The 22041-nt window shown below is 51.0% G+C and overlaps 7 protein-coding genes across 14 annotated transcripts; 3 read left to right on the forward strand and 4 right to left on the reverse strand.

Moving 5' to 3' along the window:
• Positions 1 to 174: 174 nt before the first annotated feature.
• LOC105703698 (DALR anticodon-binding domain-containing protein 3) lies at positions 175 to 1919 on the reverse strand. Of its 2 annotated transcripts, none has more exons than XM_012432274.1 (5): positions 1567 to 1919; positions 869 to 1493; positions 636 to 769; positions 409 to 576; positions 175 to 285 (listed from the first exon to the last, which is right to left on the reverse strand). In XM_012432274.1, the coding sequence occupies exons 1-5, from the start codon at positions 1828 to 1830 to the stop codon at positions 220 to 222; spliced, it is 1257 nt and encodes a 418-aa protein (XP_012287697.1). In that variant the 5' UTR covers positions 1831 to 1919; the 3' UTR covers positions 175 to 219. The 2 variants fall into 2 exon arrangements, with proteins under 2 accessions (XP_012287697.1, XP_012287696.1); XM_012432273.1 differs by having other exon boundaries at positions 175 to 339.
• A 548-nt stretch (positions 1920 to 2467) lies between these two features.
• LOC105703677 (transcription factor BTF3 homolog 4) lies at positions 2468 to 4626 on the forward strand. Its single transcript, XM_012432228.2, has 4 exons — positions 2468 to 2741; positions 3405 to 3773; positions 3908 to 4042; positions 4148 to 4626. Exons 1-3 carry the CDS (start codon positions 2664 to 2666, stop codon positions 4022 to 4024), a joined length of 564 nt encoding a protein of 187 aa, XP_012287651.1. The 5' UTR covers positions 2468 to 2663; the 3' UTR covers positions 4025 to 4042; positions 4148 to 4626.
• A 161-nt stretch (positions 4627 to 4787) lies between these two features.
• On the forward strand, positions 4788 to 11872 carry LOC105703672 (ABC transporter G family member 20). 3 transcript variants are annotated; one of them, XM_012432217.2, is made up of 14 exons: positions 4788 to 5242; positions 6743 to 6955; positions 7045 to 7359; positions 7429 to 7536; positions 8064 to 8157; positions 8298 to 8465; positions 8628 to 8762; positions 8991 to 9142; positions 9231 to 9438; positions 9730 to 9907; positions 10014 to 10200; positions 10273 to 10538; positions 10839 to 10925; positions 11055 to 11269. In XM_012432217.2, the coding sequence occupies exons 2-14, from the start codon at positions 6756 to 6758 to the stop codon at positions 11267 to 11269; spliced, it is 2313 nt and encodes a 770-aa protein (XP_012287640.1). In that variant the 5' UTR covers positions 4788 to 5242; positions 6743 to 6755. The 3 variants fall into 3 exon arrangements, with proteins under 3 accessions (XP_012287640.1, XP_012287642.1, XP_012287641.1); XM_012432219.2 differs by having other exon boundaries at positions 4793 to 5246; positions 11055 to 11872; XM_012432218.2 differs by lacking the exon at positions 4788 to 5242 and adding an exon at positions 5440 to 5656.
• LOC105703676 (Krueppel-like factor 16) lies at positions 11648 to 13827 on the reverse strand. The gene is made up of 2 exons (XM_012432227.1): positions 12324 to 13827; positions 11648 to 12245 (listed from the first exon to the last, which is right to left on the reverse strand). Exons 1-2 carry the CDS (start codon positions 12733 to 12735, stop codon positions 11917 to 11919), a joined length of 741 nt encoding a protein of 246 aa, XP_012287650.1. The 5' UTR covers positions 12736 to 13827; the 3' UTR covers positions 11648 to 11916.
• Positions 13828 to 13956: 129 nt separating this feature from the next.
• On the reverse strand, positions 13957 to 16346 carry LOC105703675 (retinol-binding protein pinta). Of its 2 annotated transcripts, none has more exons than XM_012432226.1 (5): positions 15792 to 16346; positions 15089 to 15248; positions 14863 to 14968; positions 14275 to 14644; positions 13957 to 14212 (listed from the first exon to the last, which is right to left on the reverse strand). In XM_012432226.1, exons 1-5 carry the CDS (start codon positions 15931 to 15933, stop codon positions 14115 to 14117), a joined length of 876 nt encoding a protein of 291 aa, XP_012287649.1. In that variant the 5' UTR covers positions 15934 to 16346; the 3' UTR covers positions 13957 to 14114. The 2 variants fall into 2 exon arrangements, with proteins under 2 accessions (XP_012287649.1, XP_012287648.1); XM_012432225.2 differs by lacking the exon at positions 15792 to 16346 and adding an exon at positions 15448 to 15762.
• Positions 16347 to 16456: 110 nt separating this feature from the next.
• On the reverse strand, positions 16457 to 19317 carry LOC105703673 (zinc transporter ZIP13). The gene is made up of 4 exons (XM_012432220.2): positions 18625 to 19317; positions 18446 to 18556; positions 17574 to 18278; positions 16457 to 17499 (listed from the first exon to the last, which is right to left on the reverse strand). Exons 1-4 carry the CDS (start codon positions 18845 to 18847, stop codon positions 17324 to 17326), a joined length of 1215 nt encoding a protein of 404 aa, XP_012287643.1. The 5' UTR covers positions 18848 to 19317; the 3' UTR covers positions 16457 to 17323.
• Positions 19318 to 19588: 271 nt separating this feature from the next.
• On the forward strand, positions 19589 to 21096 carry LOC105703674 (nucleic acid dioxygenase ALKBH1). Of its 4 annotated transcripts, none has more exons than XM_012432224.1 (5): positions 19589 to 19950; positions 20021 to 20123; positions 20227 to 20380; positions 20463 to 20608; positions 20681 to 21096. In XM_012432224.1, the coding sequence occupies exons 1-5, from the start codon at positions 19846 to 19848 to the stop codon at positions 21031 to 21033; spliced, it is 861 nt and encodes a 286-aa protein (XP_012287647.1). In that variant the 5' UTR covers positions 19589 to 19845; the 3' UTR covers positions 21034 to 21096. The 4 variants fall into 4 exon arrangements, with proteins under 4 accessions (XP_012287647.1, XP_023289071.1, XP_012287644.1 ...); XM_023433303.1 differs by having other exon boundaries at positions 20684 to 21096; XM_012432221.1 differs by having other exon boundaries at positions 20463 to 21096.
• Positions 21097 to 22041: the final 945 nt, after the last annotated feature.

Genomic DNA, 22041 nt, shown 5'->3' on the forward strand with positions numbered 1-22041 from the left:
CGCGGGGTGTAACACGAATGTAACATGGGCGTAAATCCGTGGCCTTGCGCCAAACCCGCCAACTTGACCGCCCAGCGGGATATTCAAACTAGTTCGTTAAACGCAGATATTTTTTCAAGGATTTATGAGTACTCGCAACGATCTAAAACGGACCTAAGGAAATTACGTATTGTCCTCGGGCTAGAGAAATGATTTATTCGAATTAAATTCGCTGCTTTGTTACATGTGCGATATACGATCGATGCCTAATATTGCGAGAGCGTTGTGTAAAACGATCTGTAAACTCTGCAACAGATACAATTTTGCCATCATCGTCGGTATCAAATGGTGTCGTCTTTCCTAAAAGTTCAGGAATGTTTCGGTATCGTAGACGGTGCTCGATGTGTTTTTAAAGTTTTGATTAATTACCGTTAAAACACGAAATCTGCAATAGTAGACGCTGAACATTTTACACAGCTGGGATAAGAAAGCGCATACAACTTGTGGACACGGTTCAAGAGTTGGTTCGTGCCTTATACCGTTTTCTATCAATTTAGAATATCCTAAAATAAAATTATAAACGAGTTCCCATTCTTCCTGTGGAAAGTTCAACTTATTAATAAGATCGGAAATACACTAGGCATTTTTATATGCACCTCTTGAGTTAGCAATGAAAAATCCACGTCGTCGATATGCGTTAGCGCAGGATACATCCCTTTACACCTTCGTTCGTTATACTTCTCAAAGATTGCGGCTATCCTAACTGTGTTATATAATACGAACAACCCCCCTGAAAGAAATAGGTGTTTAAATCATTTTAGATCAGGACTAGTGCGTTATTCCAAAAAATTTAATTTCCAAAGAAATGTTAGGCAGCGTCGAACGGCACCTTTCTTATTAATGACGTTATCGATATAATTTGTGTCAGCTTTAAGGAGCACAGCACGGCTTGGCTTTACCGATAAAAGTTCAAACGTTGCTACTGCTTTGGCGATATTGAGAACATCGTTGTAATCGTCAATCATGGCATTTTCACTGAAAAATTTCTGACTAACTGTATGCGACAATTTATCCATTATCCTTGTAATGTACATGTCCCATGTTAGTTCTTTTTCCTTTGTCCCCATTTGGGAGCTTTTTACCACACCACATACAATTCGTTTATAATTATTTTCAATTTCACCTTGAGATTTAACTGTTAAGATGTGTTTGAAATGACCATTTTCTGATATTTGATATCCTTGCAATCTGAGGATGTTCCGGGTTACATCTTTAATAATGTGCAGACGTACGTTTGTAAGATGGGATTCAAAGTCTGGAAGCACCTCTATGGCAAAATTCTTTTCATTTGAAAGAGCCCTTCCATAATTGGAACCAAACTCAATAATGGTTTTAATTGCTGTTGCCATTGCATGTGGTCGATTTAAGAAAATACAAACACGTTCCTTCTGCAGGGTACATTTTTCTATTTTCAGTGGCCAATTTCTGCTGGAATGTATTAATGCCTCAAAAACCTAAAACGAATCACAAGAATATCATTCATTTGGAACTGTACGATGTGGCAACCAATGAGAAAAAATCAAAAACCTTTTCTGCAGTCTCATCGGATGAATGCAATATGAATTGTTCATTCCTATAAAAATAATACTCCAAGATATTCATCAATTCGTCTTCGATTTCAGGAGAAATATAATCCTTCCACGCGCAAAGATTAATTAAGATAGACAAATCTCCGTTATTTGATAAATTACTAGAATTTATTTTGACAACGGATACATTTTCAATTCTTTCACCTATGAGCTCTTTGAGTATATTATCAACCAGCGTCCTTATTTGAACGCTCATACCCATTCTTTAAAGAAAGTTTACTTTTACACATGAAAGTGACATTTAAGTTAAATAGGTATCAGCATCCCAAACCTAAACCCGATATTTCATTTCCTACATTTCCACCGGCACCTTAAATACTGGATTCATACGTATTGAGTTAAGACAGGTTTATGCTTGTTTTCAACCTGCTGTAAATCAATTAAACTCTGGTTAACTGGAGTTGTACATACATATATAGAACCGGACTGAAGTGGTTTACAGCAGGTTTAAATCGCATATACACCAGTTAAACTTCGGTTAATTCGAGTTACAGAGTCAGGTCTAAGGCTCCCCTGCTTAATTTTACATAAAAACCAGAGATGAGTTGGGAGATTACTCAGCAGCTGTAATAAACGCTCTGGGCCTAAGTTAGAGAATCGCAGGAGGTGCTCACTTTTAGCATTTTCATTAGATTCGAGAACAACATAGGTTTGCCCAACCTCCGTCCGTGCGCGAAGGCGATTCGGCCAATCGGTGTCACTCGACCGTTGTGTTCCAATCGAATCGCTGAATTTAGTCGCTAGTTTCTTTTACCCCGCACGTGTATGAGCCGTTCGATCTCTCTACGGAGGACAGCACAGGAAAACGGTAGAATGATTCGTGCGCGATCTCCCGTCTCGTCTTCTGTCCTTGAGCGGAAGCTCCCTTTACGGACAGGAAGCAGGTGCCTCGCTATATTTCTAAATTATAGGTGGTCTTCCATTTTCTGATTTTCTATCAAGCCGGAGCACGTGTTCGGGTGCCGGCAAAAGAGGCTTCCATCTCACCTTGGGAATATCTCTTTTCGCTCCTTCTAGTTTGGGTTCGGAAGCGGAATGAATCCCGAGAAACTGAAGAAGCTGCAGGAACAAGTGCGGATCGGCGGCAAGGGCACACCGAGACGGAAGAAGAAGGTACGTTTCTTTTCTTATTTTTTCATTTCATCCTCCTCTCGCAAATTAGTGTCTCCAATTTGTATAAATTGACTTGTTTATCTTATCATGTGTGTTGGGGTAGTTTCATGATATTCGTTCTGCAATGGTTTATTTCTCATCCTCGATGATTGGTAAGATTACCGATCGAATAGGTATATTCTTTTGTATAAGTCACAAGATCTTAAAAACATATTACATCGTCAAAGACCAATGTTCCATGTATCAAGACTGTACTTCTTTGGTGTCATTGTTAAATTATTTAAAAATAAATAGTTACGTTGTCAGTATTTACTTGTAGATCGTAAGCTCGTGTCTTTGTTGAAATAATAAAGAATCCGTTCAAGAAGCCAAGTCGAAATGTTGTTAATGGTTTAAAATTTCAATTCAATTTACATCTTGCGGATTCCAATAATTATGTCAATTTATATTCATGGTGATGCGCAACATTTATTTATTCTGTGAGTCTTTAAAGGAAGAATGTCACTTGCCTGGTAACTAGGTAATGATTATATTTCATGAACTGCTCGTATAGTTACTATAAACTGGCTGTATAATGAATAGGGATATGATTTTGGAACATACCGTAATTGATTCCTATTGGAAAATATCATATTGAATTACATGTCAGTAAATATTTGACAGGTAGTGCATGCTACTGCAGCCACCGATGATAAGAAATTACAAAGCTGCTTGAAAAAGTTATCCGTCAATACGATTCCTGGCATCGAGGAAGTTAACATGATTAAGGATGATGGTACCGTCATTCATTTTAATAATCCAAAAGCACAAGCCAGTCTTTCTGCCAATACCTTTGCAATTACCGGTCATGGAGAAAATAAGCAGATTACGGAAATGCTTCCTGGGATACTGAGTCAGCTCGGTCCGGAGGGCTTAACTCAACTGAAACGTTTGGCTACCAACGTAACTACAAAAGTTGGAAAGGCAACGCTAGAAGAGGATGACGAAGTGCCCGATTTGGTGGAGAACTTTGACGAAGCAAGTAAAGAAGAGGTACGTATTTTATTTACTTTCTAATTAAACTCACCGCATCGTATTTTTGTCTTCTGTAATCGATCGTTTAATCGCTAGGTACAAATGAAATCATACTATATTACGATAATAAATGTAATCTATTCTCTCAACAGGTAATGGCAAAAAAGGAAATGGATGAACATTACGCCGACACGGTTAGCGATGAGAAGGAGACGAATGCGGTAATCGAGGAAAAGAAAGAAGCACCGATAGTCAAGCCCGAGGTTTAAAGAACTTTGATAGAGAAGGTAAGTTGAACGTTAGTAGGATAAACGCATTACTGCCCCTAGATGTCAATTGGTCGAGATCGTTGGGAACAACGAGAAATAAATTTCAAACGTCTCAACTTGCAGGTGCCGATCGCAGAATCCCACCGATCGCTGGGTGGTGATACGGAAGAGAGCTACGAAACGTATCTAATCATAAGACGGCGGGTACACATATACGTGTGCGCTCGTAGTACAAAAGCACCGTTTAATCCACCTTATTATAACACACTTTCAAAGGAAAAATAAATATAACTACTAAACACTCGTAGGTCGTTGACGGTGACGTGTCAGTGCGTAAGTTTCGCGGTAATTGCTAGAGATCGTTATTAAACACTGGTATCGTAATAATCGCTCATACGTGACACGTTGCCTATCGTAATCCCAAAGGGACGGTTCTCCGATGACGCGCCATCGGTTAACCGCGATTGACCGAGAAAAGCGTCGATTAACCTCTTCAAGCGGAAGGTGGAACGATTATTTTCAGTTGGAGAAGCTAGCGCGGCGATATCTCGCTCCGTAGAACCATGTTATCGAGTTCTCAGAATATAGACGCTTGGAAGAAACGCAAAGGTCGTAGTAAATTTCCCGCTCGCGCGGTATTCGCTAGAAACGACGGCGATTCCACGTGGTTGAAGTTGGCGCTCGCGTGGCGCGGGGCCGGGAACAACGGCCAGCCGAGCCGTCATCGCCCGGACGTCTCCGCAGGCCCAAGGACCGCCGGAGCGGTCGCGGGTCGCGTGCGCGGCAAGGACGAAGGAACGGGCCGAGCGCGGACCGGTCCCAAGAAGAAGAAAAAGGAAGAAGGAATCGGCCAAGTGGGAGGCGGTTTCGTGGCCGTCGTGGCGCGGAGAAGGGATAGAGGTCGAGGTAGTCGAGTGTCGGCGGCGGCGGCGGCGGCGGCGACGACCAGTGGCGATCGACGGCGTGGCGAGTGGAGTCGCACGCGACTCCGACCGAGGGAAACCGCGCTGTCTTCCGGCTCTACCACTCGACCTTTGATTCCGACACGACCATGAGCGACTCGTGACGTTGGCGTCCCTCGAGCCGGATCGGTGCTACCCCGTGGAAGCGCGCGGACGACCGTCGGTGACTCCGGCGGGAACGAGCGAGCGGCCGAGCGAGCGACTGGAAAGGATCAAGACGACCGAGGCTCGGGCCAGGAGGAAAGCGAAATCGTCGGTCGGTAAGCGGCGCGAGCGGCTCGAAGGAAAGCGGCACCCCGATCCGGTCGCCGATGACGTTGCGCGACGCTCTCTCTCCCTCTCCCTCTCCCCCTCTGCCCCTCTGCCCCTTCCTCCCACCGAACAGCCCCGATGCCGCTCTTGCTCAAGAGAGACGCGCACGCTCCTCGCATCGAGTGTGCCTCCTTCCCGAAGGCGAGCACCTTGTAACGCTCGTTACGCACCCGTGTCCTACGTAATAGATTTCGGGCGTCACCGTCGAAAGTAGGCGCGACGTTGAAAAGGAAAGCGGTCGCGTCCGCGCCCAGTCCGGGACGCGCGAAGGGTTGGGGGGCGATCGGAAGAATTCGTCTTTACGCAACTTTCCAGGACCGATCCAACCGTAGCCGCCGCCAGTGGACTTTGGACCGAGGCAGGTCGTAAAGGATACTCGCGCCGTCGTGCGTTCCTCGGCGGCGTTGAAATCACGCGCGCGTCGCTCGCGATCGCCGTTCCCCGTCGGCTCGTGTCGCGCGCTGCCGCGGAAGCGGGCATTCTGCGAATTCGTGCCGGACGTAGCCCGATACTGGACCGACTTGGACCCAACCAACGGGTGTCGGTAAAGTCCGAGACCGCGGCGCGACCGAAGGGAGAAGGGTCGTTTTCGCACCGGGAGTAATTACCGGGCATTTAACGACCTCGCTCGGGACCATTGCGCAAACGGCTTCTCGGGATCGCGCACCGTTAGGCCGACGACGAGGGGTACCGTCCGTCGCTCCTGTTTACGTTTGCCTCGTTTTCCGGGAAAACGAGACCCCCTTCCGTCCGCGAGCGCGCGAGGACTCCGCCGTTTCGCCTCGTCGGTCGTGGTTTTTTCCGCCGCCGGGAGCCAGTCTCGGCGGCAGTCGGGAACGCCGGACTAGAAAGAAGAAAGCGGTCGGGCCCAGACTCCGTCCGCGCTCCGTCCGCGCTCCGTCCGCGCTCCGGGCGCGGCGCGGCACGGCGCGGCGCGGTGCAGGGTGGCGGGGCCGAACGCGACCGAACGCGACCGAACGCGGCTGGATTGCGTCCCGTCAGCGTTTTCGCAGCGCGGCGCCGGATGAGAAAAGAAATCGGACGGGAAGGGATTAAAGTCCGCGGCCGGCTCAAGGACGCCGAGGGGCCTCCTTCGGGGAGGCATCGAGGAGGTCTCCGGCGTGATGTCACCGGCTCTGGCCTCGGTTGCGAAATTGAGCCAGCCACCGAATACCAATCGGCGCTCGGCCGGTCCGGCCGCGGGTGGCTCGGAAGACGAAACGACCGTTTTCCTCGCGGCGAGTTGGCCGCGTGACCGACATGGCTCCTCGCCGGGCCCCTCGACTCTTGCTCTCGACGTGGGGCGGCCCGGAGGAAATATCGCTCTTTTACTTTCTAGCGGTCGAAAGAGAAAGAGGGGAGAGCTGTTACGTGCCGCGTAATCGCGTCTCGGGGTCGGTCTCCCGGTCGAAACCAAACCGAACCGAAGTCTTCCGGTCCGCAGGGAGTCGGCGAGGATGGTGTCGGACGCGGAGCACACCCTGGACGGGGGCATCGTGCCGCCCAGCAGCGCGCTCGTGACCCCTGGGCTCAACAACCCGGCGTGGAACCGGCAGCAGGCCGTGAGCGTGAGGCACGCCTTCAAGACGTACGGCAGCAGCAAGAACCCCAACAACGTCATTCAGAATCTGAGCATGACGGTGGCCAAGGGGTCCATGTGAGTACCGGGGCGGCGCGGAGGGGCGCGGAGGGGCGCGGAGGGGCGCGGGGGCGCGCGACTCGCTAACTCGACGCCTCCCTTGGCAGATACGGCCTCCTGGGGGCCAGCGGCTGTGGCAAGACGACGCTCCTCTCGTGCATCGTCGGCCGCAAGCGACTCAACTCGGGCGAGATCTGGGTCCTGGGCGGCAAGCCCGGCACCAAGGGCTCCGGCGTGCCGGGCAAGCGCGTCGGCTACATGCCCCAGGAGATCGCCCTCTACGGGGAGTTCACCATCCGGGAGACCATGCTCTACTTTGGCTGGATCTTCGGGATGGACACTCCGGAGATCGTCGAGAGGCTGCGGTTCCTGCTCCAGTTTCTGGACCTGCCGTCGCAGAACAGACAGGTGAAGAATCTGAGGTGAGGAGAGTCGCGCGGGGGTCGGGGGGCGCCGACGAGAGGGTCACTCGTTCCTTGGTTCGTTTGCAGCGGCGGCCAGCAGCGGCGCGTCTCCTTCGCCGTGGCTCTGATGCACGACCCGGAGCTCCTGATCCTCGACGAGCCCACCGTTGGCGTCGATCCCCTGCTGAGGCAGAGGTGAGTTCCTCTTCCCCTCCCCCCTTCGTCGCGCTAGAGACGCGCCAGAGACGCGCCAGAGACGCGCCAGAGACGCGCCAGAGACGCGCCAGAGACGAGTCGACGGAAACCCGCCGAGCGATGTGCGTCTTAGACGCCGACGAAAAAATCGGCGTACGCATTCGCGGCAAATATGGCGTTGCGTAACGGTCGCGAGATCGAGTACCGGTTGGACACCCGCGTTGCCACTTTTTAGTCGAATGATCGCTGAGATCAGGAGTCAAGGAATCGCGCTTAACGAAGCGCCGAAGGAAAAAAAGAGCGAAAAGGTGGACCCGTCGCGTCGGTCCAGTCGGTGTCTCGCGCGAATGGAAACGGTCCCCGAGGACTCGCGCCTTCCCCGGTCGAGTCGTCGCGAACGAACCAAGAGGTCGCACTCCCGGTTCGTTCGTTCCCTTCGGAAGGGCGTTTCGCGGTGGCAGCGTCCGGGGGAATCCGCGACGTTCCCTCGTTCGCGACAACGGCGTGACTCGCTCGTATGGTTTTAGCATCTGGAACCACCTGGTTCAAATTACCAAGGATGGAAACAAGACGGTCATCATCACGACTCATTACATCGAGGAAGCCCGGCAAGCCCACACGGTAACGCGTCCTATTCTTCTTTAGCTATCCGTCTACCGTGGTACCTGATCGCCGTCGTTCGCGGGGGCGATTTCTCGTTGTAACCGAAGCTACGAATCCGGCATTCCGGGTCGACTGAACTTTCCGACGTCCTCTTCCAGATCGGTTTGATGAGGAGCGGAAGACTGCTAGCCGAGGAGTCGCCTCGAATGCTTCTGACGATGTACGGTTGTACATCGCTCGAAGAAGTGTTCCTTAAATTGTCTAGAAAGCAAGGCCAATACGTCCAGCCCGCCACGGAACTGAACATTTCGAATAACATTAATCTGGTAAGAAATCGTTGCCACCGAGGCCACCATTGTGGAAACCGGTCGTCGACGGCGCCATACGTTCGTTCTTCCGAGGAAAGAAACTATCGCCCTTCCGTCCGTTGGAAGTGCGCGCGAAGATGCGTTAACGATGACCACCACGTGTACGTCTTTTGTCAACAGGCATCGTTAAACTGGAACAAGAAGGGCGGTCCCGTGTACGTGACCGAGGAGTCCGGAGTCGTCGGTCTTAACTTTCATCAGAGCAAGGAAGTCCTTATCTACGATACGACCAACGGAGTTGGCAGCCACTACGACGTAAACGTTTTTCTCAATTTTCCTTACACGGTTACCTAGATCTACGAAAGGTCCCTTTTACCGTGACGATTCTACGGCCATCGTCCTTTACGAATCCTCAGTCCCGAGCCATCCTAACGAAAGGCGCACCCTGCTCCTTTGCCGCTGGATGAGGACCGTGGAATACTCGAAATCGTAGTCCCTTTCGATCGCCCTTTAATGGAACCTTTTGTCTTTGCTTCGGGACAGTTGAACGGTAAGCCGCTTCCGGGCATCATGAATGATTCGTCCGTCGAGTGTGCGGATTGCGGAGACTGTTCCGATTGCTATAAAATTACAAGTTCGGGGAAGATAAAGGCGCTCTTACAGAAGAACTTCCTTCGAATGTGGAGAAACGTCGGGTAAGTAGAAAATTGTTGTTCGGTTTACGCGTCGTTACGCACATTACGGACGCAGGCAGTTTATCGATGGGTTTTCGCACGGTTTCAGGGTGATGCTGTTTATTTTCGCTTTGCCAGTGATGCAAGTGATTCTGTTCTGCTTGGCCATCGGAAGGGATCCTACTGGTTTGAAGTTGGCTATAGTAAATCACGAGATGGTATACGAAAACATGTCCTGTCCAATTGCGGAAGACTGCAGTTTTACCTACCTTAGCTGCCGCTATCTAAAATTTCTGGACAACGACACAATGGACAAGGTGAGTGGTTGACTCGACCTTTCGGGACGCCACCGGCGACCACCTGTCCGGCCTCGGCACCTTGGAAGTTGAAACGAGTGTTTTGAAAACGAAGCCCCTTCTCGTGCTCAAAGAACCGTAAAGAGTCCTACGTTCCTTCCTTTCGATCACTTCCCTTCGCACAGTCGGAGTATCTAAATACTTTTATTGTATCTCGACTGTATTACGCGTGTGCCCGGTGGTACACGTTACGGAATATACGCGATTGCGTGAAGGCAGTCCAACGAGCGCAACCTTGGCTTTTAATCGTAGGAATACTACCCCGATCCAGAATCAGCCAAGGAAGCTGTCCGCAGGGGCAAGGCTTGGGGCACTTTGTACTTTACGGAAAATTTTACCGACGCCTTGGTCGCGAGGATGGTTTTAGGAAAAGAGGCTGACGATGAAACACTGGATCAGAGCGAGATCAGGGTGTGGCTCGATATGTCCAGTAAGTCCACGGCACCTTTCACTTTTACGTCGGTTTGATCGCGAAGATGCGGTCGTCCGTTACATTCTACGCATGAGGCCGACCTCTTTAATTCGTCTGCTTGCAGATCAACAAATCGGCCTGATGCTCGCTCGAAACCTGCAGTATTCCTACAGAGACTTCGCAAAGGACTTGCTTTCAACGTGCGACCAGAACACGAAATTGGCCGATGTTCCGATTCAATTTAAGGACCCAATTTATGGAACGAACGACCCAAGCTTTACCGACTTTGTGGCTCCAGGAGTGATATTGACGTGAGTCGACTTTGAGCGGCCCGTGGACACGTGGACATTGCCTTACCGATTACGTGCTCTCGGTAATTGCAGCATCGTCTTCTTCCTGGCGGTGGCACTGACGTCGTCGGCCCTGATAATCGAGAGGATGGAAGGTTTACTGGACAGAAGCTGGGTAGCCGGAGTTTCACCGGGCGAGATCCTCTTCTCCCACGTGGTCACGCAGTTTGTCGTCATGTGCGGTCAAACGGCACTCGTCCTCATCTTCATGATTCTGGTCTTCGGCGTCGAGTGCAAGGGCGACATCGGTTGGGTGATACTGCTCACCATTTTGCAGGGTCTTTGTGGCATGTGTTTCGGTACGTTCCATCATCGTGGCACTATGCGACACTCGCGTGTAAACTTTTCTCCTGGAGTTTCCTCCAGTGCGCTTCATCGTCATCGTCATCGTCATCGTCATCTTCATCTTCATCTTCACCCCCGTGCGTCCCCACCCCGTTTTCCAACGTATCTTATCTCGATTACGCGTCAGTCAAGGGCGCTCTACTCTGTGCATTGCGTGTATCTATCGTAACCTTTCCCGCCGGCCGTTATCGCGCGTCCTTATGCCGCACGTGGTCGTGATTTGATTAGCTCCCATAGGCACGTACTTGTTACAGGTTTCGTCATTTCGGCGATTTGCGAACTCGAGAGAAACGCTATACAATTGGCACTCGGCAGCTTCTACCCGACCCTTCTACTTAGCGGTAAGTGGCAATGGTTAAAACTACGTACGTGACGCGAGTCCGCGCCCCGGGGTCGGCCCCGTGCCGATGCCGACGAATTTGCCTGGCCTCGAGTGTCCAAAAATGAAGACAACGATGTTGGCATTTCAGGTGTCATTTGGCCGGTCGAAGGAATGCCGACGATTTTGCGGTACGTCTCGCAGGGATTGCCCTTAACGATGGCAACAACCTCTCTTCGTTCAATGCTAACTCGAGGGTGGTCAATCTACGAACCCGATGTATATAACGGTTTCATCTCCACTATTCTCTGGATTATCGTGTTTTTAACGATAAGTATGGTGGTTCTTAAATTTAAACGCGGTTAAGGATGAGCTTCGGATATCGATTGTTATTTGTACAGTACCTTTCTAGAATATTTTAATCCTCTTCACACCGTTGAAGAGAACTAACGGTATTTCAGTGGTGCGAGTATTGTATCATTAATTACTGTTCCTTGCGATGCGATCCACGCCGACGTACTCCTTGCACTCGATTTTTCGCAAATGGTGATCGAGCCGGGGTCGTTGCAACGTTGCTACACCGCACTGGTGATTTAGCTACTTTCGTAACGTACCTCCTAAAGAGAGCGTCCGTTTCAATTTCGAAAAACAACGAAACAAAGACAACGGCGACCGGAAATGATAAGGAGAGTGCAATGAAATCGTAGAAACGAGAGAGAATCCATCGAGAAATAAAACCGTTGGTAACGGTGGATGAAACGTTTAATCGGAAGATCGGTAAGATGTCAAATCCGTGAAGCGAGCGCGAGGTAACTTTGAAACTGTAGAAATAAAAAGCAGAACTCGATAGCCCTTTTCGCCACCATTTTGACGCCACGTGCGTCGGTCTTTGTAACATAGAAGCTTATTGTACATTTTATAGGAATACTTTACACATTACAGAACCAATAAAACTTACAGTCAGTCAAATCGATTTGGGTCGACGCTCCTTCGGTTCGACAAAGTTGCGGCGATCAAAGGACGAGCGACGGGACGAGCGACGGGACGAGCGACGGGACGAGCGACGGGACGAGCGTCGCGGCGAGCGTCGCGGCAAACGGGTCGGTGAACGGGTCGGCGAGCCAGCACCCCCCGGGAGGCCAGCTGGGCACGCGGAGAGCTCCGCGGTTCTCGTGCGTCCGCGAGTGCTTCTTCAAATGGTCCTTGCGGCCAAAGCGTTTACCGCACAGGTTGCACGAGTGCGGCCTCATGCCCGTGTGGATGCGTCGATGCCGCGTCAGTTCTTCGTTCCTGGTGAAGGACTTGCCGCAGCCCTCGACCTCGCAACGGAACGGCCTCTCACCTGGAAGAAGGAGACGCCGTCCGCGATTACGGCTGGGTGACGTCGGCGGATGGACCGCGGATGGACCGCGGCACTCACCTGTATGAATGCGAGTGTGACCCTTCAACTGGCCGTTGTTGCTGAAGGAGACGTGGCAATGCTCGCATCGGAACTTCTTCGGACGCAGCTTTTTGGCGCGTCTCTCGACGGCGTCCCTGCGGCGGACATACGCAACGGCGTCCTCCAGGAGGAGGCGGGCGTCGTCGGCGAAGGCAAAGCAGCTCGCGGGGGGTGACCCGTAGGGAATCGACAGGGGCGAGAACGCCGGCAGCGGCGGAACCGCGACCGGGGGCGGGCCGCCCTCGCAGATCCTGGGCCACCGGTCGACGGGCTCGGGCTTGGACGCGTTGCTGATGTCGATGCCGAGTCGCGCGCCCTCCGCGGAGGGCCCCGGTCGGACGTCCTCGTGCCAGGGTCGGAAGAAGATCGGCTCGCTCGTGCCGGCGCGCATGCCTTCGCGGGTCCTAGTCGCTCTTCGCGGTCAGGGGGAGAACCGCTTGCCGAAAGACTCGAAACGATACTGGCGCCGGTCTAATCGGCGTCGGGCCGCGACCGCAAACGGGTGGAGGGACTAGGACGAAGGGTACCGCGAAGGGGACCGCACCCCCTGGGCCGGGGCTCGAGCGCGCTCGGAGAGGCGTCGAGGCGGGTTTCGGGAGGCGATCTCCCGACATCTCGGTTTCGTCGCTCGATCTGCCTTTGTGCCGGAGCGGTCGAGCGGAGGACCGAGTCGATTCAACGGGCCCGCGCCTCGGACCGAGCGGGACCGAGCGGGACCGAGCGCCGCCCCGCGCGGAGGCGGCTTTCTCTTCCTCTCCGTGCTCGAGCGCGAGAACGTACGGCCGCGTTCCTTTGGAAACCGTTTCGCCGCTTCGGGAAGAACCCCGTCCTGGCCGTGTTATAAATGACAGACGTCGGCGCGTTGGTTAGCCGTAATCGCTCGAGCGTAAGAACATAATAAAATTTAGGCCGCCATCCCAGGGGCGGTACCCGTGCGGTCGCAGTCGAGTGGTTCCGGAGGGTGGGTCCTATTATGGGGCTCGCGAGGGCCGGGGGAGCGCGCCCCTCGGCGATAGGAGCGAGATAGGCGACAGGGGCGTGGACAGCCGATCCTGACCCGCGAGCGTCGTCGATTCGCGGGACCGCTCGGTCGGCGCTCGTCTTCTCGAGGGCGCGGTAAATCAATCCGGTTATGACGGGCATAAATCAGGGAACGTCGAGTGGGGTGGCCCATAATGGAATCGAAGAGGCCGCGTTGAAAGGCGTGCCCGCAACCGTGGACCGCGGGGCACAATGCGACGATTATTTATAAGGTGGCGGCCCGAGGCGAAGACGCTCGCAAAGGGCGCGGGCCATCTGGCCGCGACGCCGTGGACCCCATTGACCGGGGCTCCATTCATTCGGCGCGACTCCGGCACCCGAGGCGTCTTTGGAAACTCCTCCAGTCGGGCCCCGTTACGCGCTCTGGACAAGTGCGAAATCGATTTTCCGTCCGCGGTAAACGGCTCCTCTTTCGCTTCTCGGAGGAGACCAAGCGGGACAAAGCCGGCCGGCGGTGATCCGCATGACACGCGTGGTGGCTCATCCCCCTTTTAAAGGACGATTACGCTTCGAGTCGTCCCTCGGAGGGAAGAGGGAGCGGAAGGGGAAGAGGCAGAAAGAAAGACGTCAGTATCTTCAAGGATCGTCGTTGAAGCGTTCCAAGGCATAGGTAGGTGGACCACGGACTCCCGTTGTAGGCGTCGCGGGGGGCCGCCGGTAACCACCGAGCGCGACTCGCTTCGGATCGTCGACCGGGTCGAGCTAGCGTCAACTTCTAAACGCGATTACTTAACACCGCTCGTCCTCGCGACGCTTCTCTTCGACCATCGACTTCTCGTCTTGCTCGAACCACTCGCGGTTCTCTTCGACCCTCGCCATCCAGTAGTCTGCAACGAGATCGAGATACTCGAGACTCTCGTATGCGGTAAACTCGATTCTAATTACGTACCTTTCAAGTCGTCGATCGAGCCGTCCGTTCCACCGTACTCGAGCGGTAAACATTCGATCGGTATTTTATCGCGCAGAACGTCGTCGAAGCTCTTGCGAATACACACCCTGGACCGTAACTTTTTGTTCATGAACGACTTGAAGATGTTCAGTACGACGTTAAGGTAAGCTGGGCCGTTTATGAAATCCATCGAGTGAATCCTTATAGGGTAACAGCCTTGCCAAGAATGAACCAATCGTTTTATCACGCCAGGCGTTAACTGCAGAGCGTGGCCCAATGTCGCGTTCTGCATATCGAGGATGACGCTGGTACCGTACAGAGAAAGGGGTACGTTCTCTCTTGCGGCCACGTCAAGGATCATCAGACAAACCTGGAGTAAACGAGTCCCAGGTAAGCCAAGGCAGTATTCGTTTCGTCGAACCGAGTGGACCCGATCGCGAGCGTCAGTGGAAGCCGATAGAATAAATTCGACGCGGGAGGCATTCCTTTTCCCCGATCAAGACGGCGGTATCTCTGCACGCGTCGGCTGCGCGATCGAGTCCCACGGCCCACTATTCGAATCAATTTTTAACCGTTTCCATACGTCACCTTGAGCACATCGGCCATCTGGTGCTGGCGAGGGTCGTGTACGGTTCCTCGAATTATAATGACAACTCTGCCGCCGTTATCTAGCTTCCTTAATGGGAGAAACACCCTGGAAAATCGTTAGAAAGCGATGACGATCCTGGTAGTCGAGTAGGCACGATTCCGCGACTTTGGTACCGTTCGGTTCTACTTTTACAAAGTTACGGAATGATTGCCAAATGTATCGTACCCCAAGCGAAATATTTCCCGCAATGCAGGCAGAGACGGATCTCTGTTCGAAAACCACTCCGGTGTTCCGGATCGTAGTTGTTGGTAATTTTCTAATTTCTTCTTTGCCTTTTCCACGTCAAATTTGCAGCACCTCAAAAAGCGTAGAATAAAGAAGTCGTCTGAAATGCAAATATTTCTGTCAGTGCCTTATCGAGTTAACGTTAGTCGCGGGTAGTAGGCGGGAATCGTTGAGACGATCAGCTGCATTCGGCGTCATCTTCGACGCGGCTGACCCAAGCGATGCCGGCCGTTCCGCTTGGGAATTCGGGGTTGGCTTTACATCGCGGTCGGTACGGAAAAAGTAAGGTTAGTTCGTACGTCGAATTGCGGTCGATTCATGCGATAAGCTGGAGCGCGGCTTCGTTTTCGATTTGTGGTCCACGGAGAAGGCGTCGTCTTTCATGGTCTTCCTGGATCCGCGATATGGCGGCGGTTCATCGAGGAGTCCGCGCGCGCGCGCGCATAACCTCACATTTGCTCGATCTGTGTGCATTCTGGGAGGGCTCTGCAGATTCCGAAATTACCGACCTCGGTGGGGCAAAGAGAAACCGTACTCGCGCATACGGTACGTTCCGCCCATAAACGTACTAATCTATCGTCCACTTAAACCAAACGGAATCGGTAAGCTCACGTCTCGGAAACGAGTCGTTCGCGATTACTACCTTGATTCGATCGTACGTGAGAATCGTTTGCCAACCAGGTTTTCACTTGATTAATTTTTTTCATGCTGCCGTCATCGGGATCCTCGTTCAAATACGTCTTTGCAAATTCCACATCCTTTTCGGACAAGTTGCAACGATCCATGGTGTCCCGTCGGTGGACGGAGTGAAAAGGGGGCAAAAGGCGACGCGCAATTAGCTCAGCTGCGTCGAATACCACGGACACCCCGCAAGTCGACGCTCATCCACTCCGATTATCGGCCAACTACGCTCGGCACGCGCGCTCACTACGCGTCGACCTCGGGTCCAAGATCCAACCCGGATTCTTTTCCGGACTCGCCGTAGACCGGAGACGAGCGTCTCTAACGCGGAGGCGAACTGGAACGTCCCGATTCCGCGTGCGAGGAACTCCCTTCTCGGCAACTTGACATTTTTCGGGATCGCTCGTTAGCTCGGCTAACGCAATCGAATCGCGGCTCGGTTACTCGAGAATTGCGACGTACGTTGCGTCGACGTCGACAGAATGCGGCAGGAAAAAATGCGCGAGGTCGAATGCCATGATCGAGATATATACAGCAATCTCTCGGAAGATTTTCGAGATGCAGCTTCGGTAACGAATCATCGCAGAAAATTAGCGCGTGCCCGTGCGGTTCAACGGCACTTACTCGTACAAAAACCAACTTTGTATTATACAAACGTACGGTACACACCCTTTTCGATACTTTGAGTTCGGTAAATACGAAAGGGAGCTCGCAAAGAGAATTTCTTAAGTACAAGAATAGATCGTGATAAACCGTTAAATTTTGAACGGACCGCGTGACGTGGACACGTTTCCTACAACGACTCGTCGGTGAAGGTAGAACAATGGAAACTCGTAATCACTTCGCCAAATGTAATGAATTTGTACCACGGTTACGTTAACGAATCGATCGTTTTTCGGTTTTTCAAAAAACATGCCTGTACGCCATAGACAGGGTCGGCTCGACTATTCACGCGCGAAATAAACAAAGCCACTTAGGTTCTTCCGCTAATGGATGTTAAGTGGTGCGAGCCCGAGCTCGTGGTCCCATCGTGACGACGTACGTAGAAGGTAGATGCAAGGGTGGTCACGAACTTCGCCAGGGCAAAAGCAGTCTTCTCGTCGCGTGTAATTCGCGGCAACAGGAAAAATGAAATGTGTTCTATCGCGCAATTCGCTTCGTAAGCAGGTATGCGTCGCCCTTTCCAAGAGTAGTTGCACGACTTACCTTGTCCTTAGCACGCGCTTAACTCTATGTACATGGATAAAAATATTCATTTCTGTGAAGCTTAGGACGAAGGAAGTCTACTTTGAACGCTCGCTGCGCTTTCGTTGCGTCTTGTCCTTTGTTTTGTAAAAGAAATCGAGCCAAGAAATGATTCATCTCGGGGAGAGCGAAGGAAGTTGAAAAGGTCATCTCTTTTTTTCCGAGCTAGCGAGTAACATGCCGATCGCGGGCGGCATAGATTCCATAGATTCACCGGAAGATCGATCCACGTGGAAAAAGCGTTAGCTTTTAGTCGCAGATGCAGGTCAGAACGGCCATTGAGACGATGCCTCCAAGGAGTGCCGCAAATTGTTTCAAGGATTCCCTGGGATTCGATTCCTGGAGCAATTCCGGTAATACCGTAACCATACCGATGTGCAGAAATCCACCTGCCGTGAATGGAAGTATCCAACTGGTTTTCGACTCTGTAAAATGAAGGTTGACACGCGTCACGGTTACGCAGGGCCGAGGCAGGGGCGGGAAAGTATAGTCGACTCACCGACGCCACCGCCTCCGGAGCACGAGATGGCGATGAGCGCCCCCAGTATCCCACCGGTTGCGGTCAAAAGCTGCGCCCTGGCGGCGTCCCATCTCGTGAACCCGCTCTTCAAGAGAATCGCAAAATCTCCGATCTCGTGTGGGATTTCGTGAACCAAGATGGCTAGCGTCGTGAACGCCCCGAGTCTGAAAGAGACGAGGAACGATCCTCCTACGGCTAGGCCATGGGTAAAATTATCGATGCAATTTGCCATTAAGTTGAGATACCCGGATACATGCTTAGGCTTTTTCTTTTCTTTCTTCGTTTGGTTAGGATCTAGACGGTCGAGTATCTCTTTCGGATTCTTTGGAATTCGATTAGTCCTGAGGCCGATGTCACATCCTAGAAAACGGACTCGGGAGATGTAGGGCGAGTAACCGCCGATAGGACCCCACTGTTTTGTTTTCTTGGATCCGTTTATGTCGCTAACTGATCGCGTTTCGGCCAGGAGTTTCATCAACGGACTTTTAAGATCGTTTTCGATAGCGGTTAGGCAGTTGTTGTTGTCCACTTCGTCAGAAGCTTTCTTCTCCGAGTCTTCCTCCTCTTTTGTATCTTCGTTTCTCTGGAGCTCTCCGGTAAAGATTTTCTCAGCGATGACAAAGAGCAGGAAGCCAGTCAGAACCCACAGTCCACACGTCGTCGAACGATGTCCATTTCGATCCACTGTAATTCATTTGTTCCGATCGAAAAGCATGTCCACCTCACATTTAATACTTAACTCGTGCATCGTAATCATTCATGTTTCAGGTTAGTTTTTAATCGCAGCAACAACCGGACGCCGAATCGAACGAGCGCGAGGCCAACGATGCCACGATAGTGCGGATTCCTACCTTTGTTCAATGTCTTGTTAGCCCAGGCTTCGGGTAGTAAATGTAGAAAGACATCGGCTAAGAGGCTACCAACCGCAAAGCTCAAAAGCATCTTCAGCGTACCAGCATTGGCTGGAACAAGAAACAGGGGCATAGAGAGAGACTAGTCGGAATAAGCATTTAACGGGGCACAATTTTACCTCCATGTTTAAGATCCTGGCTGTCGTCGAGAGAAACAACAAACATAGGAAAGACCCCCGAGAGGCCTACCATGACGCTACCAAGGAGGGAGAAGATCCATGGCTGGTACTCCGCGACTCCAACACGATCAACGACCAGGTTCCACAGGACCCACGTTTCCCTGACGATTGTCTCCGGAAGAAATCCAGTCTCCGTGCAGTTTCCAGAGCACGCAGAGGTCATGATGATTTCCCTGACGTTGCGGTCAGAAGCGCGACCCTGTCACTGGATAGTCAGGTGGAACGAAGGCGCAACGAGCTGGTACAGGTCCTCCTCAATTTTGAGACCGTTCCAGTACTTCCATAGTTTATTTAACGAGGAAACAAAGGATCTTTGGGCAGTCGGAGGGAGTGTCCAACGTCCAGGGCGACGCGATAAGGCGAGGCAGTGTGACCGACTCGATCGGCGACCGACTAGCCTACACTGAGGACTGAGTACGGACGGCCGAAGAAGGCTGGGTCGCCGAGGCTCGTGTTCGGATACGAAGAGTAGTCCTGCGATTATCTCATCGCGCCGTCGATCTTGATATCGAATCGTACCGAGATCGGTGGCATTTGCACCGATGCTGACGAAACCGGTCGCATCGACGAAGCCGGCAAGTCGCGGCACCGAGAATCACCGCGTTCCGCGTCGTTTCTCTGGATCGTATCGAACGAGTCGGGCGATCGAACTAACGCGCATTTGACGAGCTCCCGAGCATTTATAACCTCGCACTCTTCCCGCTGTCCCGTCCGTCGCCGTTTCCGCGTGATCACTCGTCATTCAACGGCAATGATAGGCAATGACGACGCAATATACTTCCCACCCGGTTACTCGCATCGATTCGACTACGTTCGACTCCATCCGGGAACATTCGGGTTTAGTTTATACCAATCACATGCTACGCGTACGAAGCTCTCGATACCCGATTGAAACCTACCGCAAATCGATCGGGCCCGGTTCCACGACCCAAGTTAATCGAAATTTATCTGGTTTACAGCAGGTTGAACCAAATGTACATCAGGTAAACTTTGGTCAACTCGAGTCGTGGAATAGGGCTTAAATGTCACACTTGTTAATTCAATGTTTATAAATCCGGCATTTAGGGTGCCGGTGGAAACGTACCAATCGAATAAATACCGACGGTGGAGACATAGGTTCAGTTCCATAAGTCGAGTCGTGGACCGACCTTTGAAAAGAAAATGTTTAAGGATAGTTTCAAATATTACAAAAGTAGGAATCCTCCACCTGATTTGAAACACGTTATAGATGTACGGTATGTAGACGCAACCAAGGTACGTAGCTGGGTAGGTAGGTAGGTAGAAACTAAAAAAATGTAATCCTTCCTTTCAGTCGAAGAGGTTGACATATTTATAGGTTAAGCGAGCGTCAACGTGCCATGTCACAGGACCTCAAGACGAAATTTTAGGTTTGAAACCTATAAAACATTGGAAATTGTATAGATTCTTCGACATCGCAGGTGACCACAATTAATTAACTCAATTAAGCTTAGATATTTTTTCAATCGTTCCAGGGTAATTTACAGATCTGCTAGCAATACCCATTAGTACGGATGTTTTCAGATTTAATCATTATTCAGAATCCTTTCACACGTAACGGGCAGCGGTATTGGATTACTAAATGTCTAAGAGACTACTCACGGAAGCCATACGTTTCAAACTTAGATGCGCAGAAATTATTGAATAACAACGACACTTGGTGGGACGTTTCCTTTGGGTGAGCCTTTTCATAGAGCCAGTGTAATAGCTCATTTCTTTTCTTATACGGTTATTACATTAATTCATTTAAAAACGAATAGGAATTCAGAAAGAGCAGTTAATTTCTTACCTAAACTGAGATGGTCGACACTAGGATATCATCATAACTGGGAAACAAAACGATACACAGAAGAAACTAAAACCGACGTGCCATTTGAAATTTGTGATTTAACCCAGTTCTTAGCTCGTACTGTCGGCTTTGAGAATTTTAAAGCAGAAGCAGCCATAATTAATTATTACCGAATGAATTCTACTTTAGCAGGACACACGGACCATTCAGAATTAAATATCGACGCACCTCTTATCTCGCTTAGTTTCGGACAGTCGGCAATCTTTTTAATCGGGGGACTGACTCTAGCCGATCCTGCCAATGCATTACTACTTAGAAGCGGGGATATCTTAATCATGTTTGGTGCATCTCGTTTGAGACATCACGGCGTTCCGAAAATCCTGCAAACTTTTGACGTACCTTGGGCCCGCGACGAATGGAACGACAGATATTCTCCCGAATCCGATTCAGAAGATTGGCTTAAAGCAAGCAGATATATTTCGGAGGCCAGAATTAATTTAAGCGTAAGACAGGTATTGAAAACTGGACAAATAACTGTATAAAGTATACGTTAATGTCTTTACACACTTAATGCAAATAAACCCATCCTTTACATCACAAACAAAGTGTAAGTGACGTTCCTCATCAACAATGAACCAAAATCCTGCGATCCAACCAGTTGGGATTCCAACGTTAATACCTCTGAAACAGGGTTAGTGTGTGGTAACAGGGTAGTATAAAATTAGCGCAACCGCTTCCATGCCCGAAACTACGCATCGAATCTGAAAGTAATAAAGAAACTGTCGATCCCCCCGGGTCGAAGACACCGGTACCTGAACGAACCGGTTTGATACGGGTAGGGGTCGTTCGCAACCGGGGCGATGGATCGGCAACCGGATTCCGCGGCGATACGAGAGATGCTGCATGGTATTACCATCTCGAATACGCGAGCCGCCAACGGCGACTGGTAGATGGCACGGACATTGCGAGTACGCGAGCCCCTACCAGAAATTTGTTGCGCCACACTTGGGGGCAAAAAATGGTGAAAGCTAATGTAGGAAATCAGAGGGCAGCACGAAATGCAATAGCGCGACCCTGCCCGTGAGCAATCTCCCAACTTATCTCTGAGCGAAACTTCCTTTACCATTTTTTTCTACGACCCGTGGTTTCGGAGATACAGCGGAAATAAAAATGCTGTGCTCTGATTGGTCGGTTCTTTGGAGGGGCGTAATTCGGAAACTATGCGGCGTAGGAAAAACGGAAGAGGAAGTTTCGCTTCCATATGACGTCCTCCGTTGATCCCCCAAGGTCCCAACATCCTGTACCTGAACGGACAGGTAATTCATTCCAACTCGTGGTAACCTGTTCTAATCTATGCTAATTTATTGGTAACTCATCCTAACCCGTTGAAACCCATTACTTAATCCATCCTAACCAATTGTTAATCGTTTTAAAACGAGAAGATGTAACTGGAAGAAAATATGAATGCTAATCTCGGATCGATAACAGGGGTATATGGGTGAATCGAGTCAGTCCATCATGTGAACATTCCGAAATGATCGACGGGCAGG

This window comes from Orussus abietinus, unplaced genomic scaffold (assembly GCF_000612105.2).
Source record: "Orussus abietinus isolate OABI.00-Male unplaced genomic scaffold, Oabi_2.0 scaffold669, whole genome shotgun sequence".
Taxonomy (NCBI): Eukaryota; Metazoa; Arthropoda; class Insecta; order Hymenoptera; family Orussidae; genus Orussus; species Orussus abietinus.

What these genes read in the sequence shown, in the direction of transcription:
- LOC105703698 (XM_012432273.1), bottom strand. Translation starts at nt 1,830, where the DNA reads ATGGGTATGAGCGTTCAAATAAGGACGCTGGTTGATAATATACTCAAA. An exon ending in TTTCATTGCTAACTCAAGAG is followed by an intron (nt 577 to 635) that starts GTGCATATAAAA and finishes AACTTTCCACAG; the next exon opens with GAAGAATGGGAACTCGTTTA. An exon ending in GCAGATTTCGTGTTTTAACG is followed by an intron (nt 340 to 408) that starts GTAATTAATCAA and finishes CTGAACTTTTAG; the next exon opens with GAAAGACGACACCATTTGAT.
- LOC105703677 (XM_012432228.2), top strand. Translation starts at nt 2,664, where the DNA reads ATGAATCCCGAGAAACTGAAGAAGCTGCAGGAACAAGTGCGGATCGGC. An exon ending in CACCGAGACGGAAGAAGAAG is followed by an intron (nt 2,742 to 3,404) that starts GTACGTTTCTTT and finishes AATATTTGACAG; the next exon opens with GTAGTGCATGCTACTGCAGC. An exon ending in ACGAAGCAAGTAAAGAAGAG is followed by an intron (nt 3,774 to 3,907) that starts GTACGTATTTTA and finishes TTCTCTCAACAG; the next exon opens with GTAATGGCAAAAAAGGAAAT.
- LOC105703672 (XM_012432217.2), top strand. Translation starts at nt 6,756, where the DNA reads ATGGTGTCGGACGCGGAGCACACCCTGGACGGGGGCATCGTGCCGCCC. An exon ending in TTTCGAATAACATTAATCTG is followed by an intron (nt 8,466 to 8,627) that starts GTAAGAAATCGT and finishes TTTTGTCAACAG; the next exon opens with GCATCGTTAAACTGGAACAA. An exon ending in GAGTTGGCAGCCACTACGAC is followed by an intron (nt 8,763 to 8,990) that starts GTAAACGTTTTT and finishes GCTTCGGGACAG; the next exon opens with TTGAACGGTAAGCCGCTTCC.
- LOC105703676 (XM_012432227.1), bottom strand. Translation starts at nt 12,735, where the DNA reads ATGCGCGCCGGCACGAGCGAGCCGATCTTCTTCCGACCCTGGCACGAG. An exon ending in TCACACTCGCATTCATACAG is followed by an intron (nt 12,246 to 12,323) that starts GTGAGTGCCGCG and finishes TCCTTCTTCCAG; the next exon opens with GTGAGAGGCCGTTCCGTTGC.
- LOC105703675 (XM_012432225.2), bottom strand. Translation starts at nt 15,622, where the DNA reads ATGCACACAGATCGAGCAAATGTGAGGTTATGCGCGCGCGCGCGCGGA. An exon ending in CGGGAAATATTTCGCTTGGG is followed by an intron (nt 14,969 to 15,088) that starts GTACGATACATT and finishes ACGATTTTCCAG; the next exon opens with GGTGTTTCTCCCATTAAGGA. An exon ending in CTCGATCGACGACTTGAAAG is followed by an intron (nt 14,213 to 14,274) that starts GTACGTAATTAG and finishes ATCTCGTTGCAG; the next exon opens with ACTACTGGATGGCGAGGGTC.
- LOC105703673 (XM_012432220.2), bottom strand. Translation starts at nt 18,847, where the DNA reads ATGACCTCTGCGTGCTCTGGAAACTGCACGGAGACTGGATTTCTTCCG. An exon ending in TAACAAGACATTGAACAAAG is followed by an intron (nt 18,279 to 18,445) that starts GTAGGAATCCGC and finishes AATGAATTACAG; the next exon opens with TGGATCGAAATGGACATCGT. An exon ending in CTCCGGAGGCGGTGGCGTCG is followed by an intron (nt 17,500 to 17,573) that starts GTGAGTCGACTA and finishes TTCATTTTACAG; the next exon opens with AGTCGAAAACCAGTTGGATA.
- LOC105703674 (XM_012432221.1), top strand. Translation starts at nt 19,846, where the DNA reads ATGTTTAAGGATAGTTTCAAATATTACAAAAGTAGGAATCCTCCACCT. An exon ending in TAGATTCTTCGACATCGCAG is followed by an intron (nt 20,124 to 20,226) that starts GTGACCACAATT and finishes GGATGTTTTCAG; the next exon opens with ATTTAATCATTATTCAGAAT. An exon ending in TGGTGGGACGTTTCCTTTGG is followed by an intron (nt 20,381 to 20,462) that starts GTGAGCCTTTTC and finishes AAAAACGAATAG; the next exon opens with GAATTCAGAAAGAGCAGTTA.